Here is a 6,081-nt window from a genome sequence, read left to right on the forward strand (position 1 = left end):
AGATAGCTCTAAAAATATATAAGTCTCTTGCAAGCTATTGAAGCCATTTTATATGCCAGTATCATGTTAATCTCACCCCAACTGAGAGTTGTCCTCTAAGTACGTAGTCATATGAGAAGCACTCAAGTCTTTTCACTGTACTTTTTCAAACAACATGACCAATGGTCTAGCTGCATCTGTGTTATGGCAGCTTAGACTAGGTAATTGAACAATTAACTGCAATAACATAGCAGAAAAGTGAGCATCAGCAATTCACTGAGCAATAATCTCACTAGTGATGCTCCCCTGGTGCTGGCTGTCTGCACTGCACATGATGAAAACTAGTGATGGGAAGCCGAGGACTCATTAAAATGCACTGTAATGCACCATAATGTATAATGCACCAATGGAGTATTCATAGCACCAGGAAAAGCTTTTAAAAGTGCACGTCAGATAGCGTCTTGGGATGAACAATGGCTCTCAGATAGTGAATTATAATCATTTTGAAGCATTATAATGTCATTCTACAACCATTGTTGAAGTTTCCTGTTGAAATGTTGCTCAACAAATCCTTACATTGATACCAGCAAATTGTATTGTTTGCAATGAACATATTAGCTAAAGAGAAAAAGATCCTGTGATCACCATTTTCACCACTGCTCCCTGAGGCAGATGAGGTGGGCGGATCAGTGCTCTTTAAAAAGCGCTGCAGATCTGTGGGGAAATAAGAGCAGGCATGTCCTCAGGCTCCTATGCCGCATCATGTTGCTGTAGCCATGTTGCCAGTGACCCATGCCCCATTCACATGGAGAATAGATCCATGTGCACATGGAAAGATTGCCGCTCACAACCTGAGGCGTTTATCATCCAATACCTCGCCAAATTGTTAGACAGTACTGATGGCATGGAACTCCCCGAACAACAAATAAATGCCTACAGGTGAAAATAATTTGATTACTATAGTCAGAAGTGCTTCCTTTGTCATTTTTTTATCCCCGCCGATATTGCCTTTTGTTTTTAATGAATGTATTGTTCATAGTGGCTGTTATTGAAATCAGATTAAGCTCCAGGGGAGGCAGAACGCTATAGCCCAGCACATTCTTTATCACCATCTCATTTTCCGCACCCACGGGCTAGAGTTTTACGTGGCTTGTTTCACATGTCATTTCTCTCTGAGTTTTATGGGGTGCCTGTAGCCGGAAGCGCAGTAAATTAAAGCCATCCTCTCCGAGAACATAAATCCAGGATGAGATAACTATCTCTCGGAGGGGGGGAAGAAACATCTCAGGAGTTTAAGTTCAGTTACTGGTAACCTGAAAGTTCAAATGTGTCATACCATGTCAGGATGTAAATGAAGAACAGCTTTTTTTTCTATTCCAATGTGTTTGTGTGTGTGTGTGTGTGTGTGTGTGTGTGTGTGTGTGTGTGTGTGTGTGTGTGTGTGTGTGTGTGTGTGTGTACCGTCACGCACATATGCACACACACAATTATGGAGGTTACTAAACCCCTAAAGCCCCTCTCTGCAAATGGTTGTTCAGCCTATGCAGTTGTGCACTGGTGACTCACCACCACAGAGCCAAGTTCTCTCTGGAGAACCCAATGCATCAGCCCAAGCGAGGGGCTTACACAGGCCCATAGAACAGTGCTGTGTTAGCATGGTAACTAACACTTAATACAGGCATATTTGATGAAAATGCTTGAATGCTAACATAAAATGTGCTTTTTTAATGCTCCTTGCAGAGAGCATCACCATTCATTATTATGATGATGAAACATTGATGTATTTGCATCATAAAATCTGGAAAATGACTTTCCTAAACACTAATTACTGCAGTGCTTGTCATTATGTTCAAATTTTAAAAAGCGGGTGTGGGATGTAAACAGAGCAGGTAGCGTTGACCTGGTGGAAATGAAGCAACAGTTCTATATGGTACCCTGTAGAGTGAGATCAGTGGTTAAGGGTAGGCCCCTCTTGTGTGGGGCTCTTGTGTCAGCCTGAGGGCCATTTAGTGAACATGTGATTCCATCCTCACAGCCCATCCCCCACTGCCCGAGAGCAAGGGCTTCCCTGGCCCCTCCGAGGTGATCCGCGAGTCCAGCAGCACCACGGGCATGGTGGTGGGCATCGTTGCCGCGGCAGCCCTCTGTATCCTCATCCTCCTCTACGCCATGTACAAGTACCGCAACCGCGACGAGGGCTCCTACCACGTGGACGAGAGCCGCAACTACATCAGCAACTCGGCCACGCAGAGCAACGGCACCACCGTCAAGGAGAAGCCCATCGGCGTGGCCAAGATCTCCAGCAAGAACAAGAAGAACAAGGACAAGGAGTACTATGTCTGATCCATGCTCATCTCCCCCCCCCTCCCCCACCCCACCCTACCCAGCTCCACCCCCCCATCCTCAGACATACTCATGGTCACGTGCCAGAGGGAGGGGCTGTTTGTGTACAGTTATAAATGAACAGAGAGAAAAAAAAATACTACTACTGTCTTAGTGTTATCTAAGACGTCATATACTGTCAGTGATGATACAGAGCTTTTGTGCTCTCCAGCACACAAGAGAACGGTGCGTGAAAAAAAGACACTTAGAGAAGACTCTGGGGTGGACACTGGCGTAAGGAACAGTCCGACACATGTGAACCCGAAAAAGTGCGGGACGCCTCGGTCACCCCTGCCCCCCCTCGGGGGTGTCGGCAGCGCCACGCCACAGAACTCGTCATGTTTCTAATGTGAGCCCAAACTGTGTTTGTGTTGCTGGGAACATTTGCCCCCCCCCCCCCCCCTTCTACAGCAAGAGAAATCATACCTGATGAAATCCTGAGAAAAAATTATACAGCAAGGACCAGTTAGGGCATCCTGAGAGACTTGCATACATAGAGACACAAGAAGCTACCTATGATTGTGAAATCAGCCAAAGTATTCGCCCCCCCTTTTTTTCTAGTGGCTGTCTTGTCCAGCTGGTGGGAGAGGAGAGGAGAGGAGAGGAGAGGAGGAGGAGGAGGAGGGGAGAGGAGAGGAGAGAACAGAGACTGCTAAACTGAACGTTCATGCCTTCCACCCAAGGAGGAGGGAAGGAGGCCTTACAATCTGGGGTGTCAAAGCTGCAGTTGGCTTCAGTGTTGTTGCTGTCATGATTGCCACAAGCACAGATGATGGTAAGAAGCAGGAAATTGAAGGAAACCAGAGGGACAGTGTGACAAGAACTTCATGCACGTGAAATATCTTATTACATATGTTTATATACGGTGCAAAGACTATCTATGTGTGCTCTCTGGACTGTGGCTGAAGTGGTGTTTTATAGCCTGTTAATATAGATGATGCAAACTACAGTATACCTGCTCTTCAAACCATTTTTGTAAAAACAAGTGGGAAAACAATTAAAAACAGAAAACTAAATGTCAATGTGTTGCTATAGCGATAGATAGTTTATGCCATTAGCTGTGAGGATTTTGATTTACAGTATTATATTTTTCCTCCAATCTGTGCATCTCGTAGGCCTTTCTACATTTCAACCAGTTTCTTTCATAACATTTGTTTCTGCATTGCCCCAAATTAAAGATGCTCATTTGGTCTGGGGGGTGGGGTGGGGTGGGGGGGGGGGGGGATTCATAAAGCTGGAAATGTGTTGAAACAGAGCAATATTCATTTACCTAAACAAAGTGACCAATCCAATTGTGCATGGTGATTCCAATTTGGTTATTTCGACAGAAACTGCATTTAATGGGGGAAAGGTGTAATGTGAGCCTCTGAATTGTGACTAAAAATGTGAAAGGTCAAGAGAAGTATTTGTTTTGTCATGCCTTCTGAAAGACATGTGACATGACCAATAAACATTTAGCCTTTTCATTTGTTTTGTTTTTTTTCTTTTGTGTGTGTGTTTTTTATTTGTGTACAAATTTTCTAAGCCTTTTTGTTTTTATTGTGACAATTCTTTGATGACCTCAAAGTGAAAAATTTATTATGAAAATAGTTTTCAAAAATCAAATGAATAAAATAAAATATGAAGTCTATGCTGAGAGTGTGGCTTTTTTCATTTGAAGCACATTTTGTTTTGTTTACTATTGTAAACATAATATTCAAGGAACATTTTGTTATGATTAATATTATAAACCCTTGTATGAATAGAGCTATTTATCATATAACGTTTGCCCAACTTTAGAGCTTTGGTTCCATTAGCACAGGGACTTTGGTTTCTATTAGCACAGGGACTGGGTAAAAACAATAGCAAATGCAATTGAGAATGATGCATTTGCATACGCTGTCAAACATATAAATCTAGATTCAGATATAGATCACAAATTATGCATAAAGCTGGGACGTTTTTAAGATGCTCAAACTGCTACTGAGTATCTGTTTAAGGCAAAAACACATTTCCTTTTGTAATACATTGGTGTCACTTTGCAATGAAGCTGAGAAGTAATTTCTTAAGCAAAGTTGTTCCCCCTTCTTTCAAGTGCTTGAGTGGAAGAGTGTACTAGTCAGTGAGTGTAATCAAAGGAGCACTGGAGACGTGTTGGAATCAGGTGGGATGGGTGCGCTAGGCACTGGCTGCACTGTGAAGTTCATTGAGTGTACCAACAATTTCCACTCCAAGTGCACATTTTCATTTCCTGATGAGGGTCTTCAAACATCCTTTCATTCACCTTCCAGCTCCTCTTGCCAGAGTGAAACGTGTGAGGAGTTTTAAGAGGAAAACCTGTAGCAGAAGCCTCTATTAAACTAGGCTCAGAAAACTGGGCATGGGTATTCATTAGTAGTGCCAGCTACTTGGCTCTGGGCTCTCCATGAGACATTCTGCATGTTGCATATTTGGTATAAGGTGTGCTGAAGAATGATTGCATGGTGATTCAATGCTTCTTGATGCTGACTGATTTATTCTTGGAATTTATTCTTGTACCTGGAATATTGGGTTAGGCACAGCTGGCTGGGGACCTCAGCCTCTACAAGAGATGCAGTACAATTGCATTTTGCAAATTAATTTGAGTTTAAGCATACAAGCCAAAGACTTTCATCTGGTTTTGCATGTTTTTAGATAATTATGTAAAATAAAAAGGGGATACAGAATGCAAAACAAAGGAGCAGTATTCCAGGCTGTGTATTGAAACCGAGGTCCCTATAGAATCCAAAGGTTTCAGGAGACTTTTATATTTTGCTGTCATTTCTCAAGACATTTGACCATTCTGTCCAACAGCATTGAGCATGGAACATTACTTTAACTTAAACATGTATTGATATGAACACAAAGACATTAAACATGAACACAGGTTAAATTATGTGAATGAATGATTGCCTTATGTAAAATGCATGACTGTAAAATCAGCAGACCATCTACTGCCCCTTAAATTCCTGTGTGGACGAGCATGAAGGGGACATGTTCTCATTTCCACTCGATGGAGGATGGGACTCACATTAAAACACCACTTATTCATTTCACATGGAAATGTGAGACTGATACGATGCATCTTGGCATATACTCTCATGTCTTTAGAGCACAGTGACTCTAAGCTGAGGTGCAAACACACACACACACCACAAATGTCATCCCACAGATTTTCCCGAGCCTGTGCTGCATCTTATGTGAGCTATTTCTGCTGGAGAGAGACAGATATCCTACATGAACCTGCCACTACACTGTCTCTGGTGCCACTTCCTAGAGTAAAAGTCATATTTATTTCAAATTACAGATTCACATGACATTAAAATATAATTTCCTCCGCTATTTAAGCTTGGAAAAAATAAAAAATGTAATGAGAGAGAGAGGAAATGAGGCTCTCTTGGGATCCTGAAAATATTCTTTTTAATCACATGGCACTGCCTGAAATTGTCTACCTTATTTCACATTTTCATTCTGAATCCAGCTAAGTAAAAAATAAATGAAATTTCTGCTTTCATTTTTCAAAAAAAACATTGTAGATACATCTTGAATGCTAACAAATAATGTTCCCTTGACAATAACACTGCAGACGGTTTGCTGCTGTGACTCAGTTTTGAACCCATCCTTGAGAAATCTATTGTCATGTCCATGAAAACAACACAAGGATCCGATTGTGAGCTAACTGCTAAGAAACACTCTCTCACTATCATTATGGGATTTTGAAAA

The 6,081-nt window shown here is 42.0% G+C and overlaps 1 protein-coding gene across 14 annotated transcripts in view; it reads left to right on the top strand.

The window, feature by feature from the left end:
• Positions 1-2,354, top strand: part of nrxn1a (neurexin 1a) — a 140,696-nt gene extending 138,342 nt beyond the window's left edge. For all 14 annotated transcript variants that reach the window (XM_042078575.1, XM_042078576.1, XM_042078579.1 and 11 more), the window contains one exon: positions 2,015-2,354. In XM_042078575.1, the coding sequence (XP_041934509.1) occupies positions 2,015-2,322 (308 nt within the window). In that variant the 3' untranslated portion in view covers positions 2,323-2,354. The remainder of the gene's footprint in view (positions 1-2,014) is intronic.
• The last annotated feature ends 3,727 nt before the right edge of the window (positions 2,355-6,081 follow it).

Source organism: Alosa sapidissima, chromosome 22 (genome assembly GCF_018492685.1).
Source record: "Alosa sapidissima isolate fAloSap1 chromosome 22, fAloSap1.pri, whole genome shotgun sequence".
Taxonomy (NCBI): Eukaryota; Metazoa; Chordata; class Actinopteri; order Clupeiformes; family Clupeidae; genus Alosa; species Alosa sapidissima.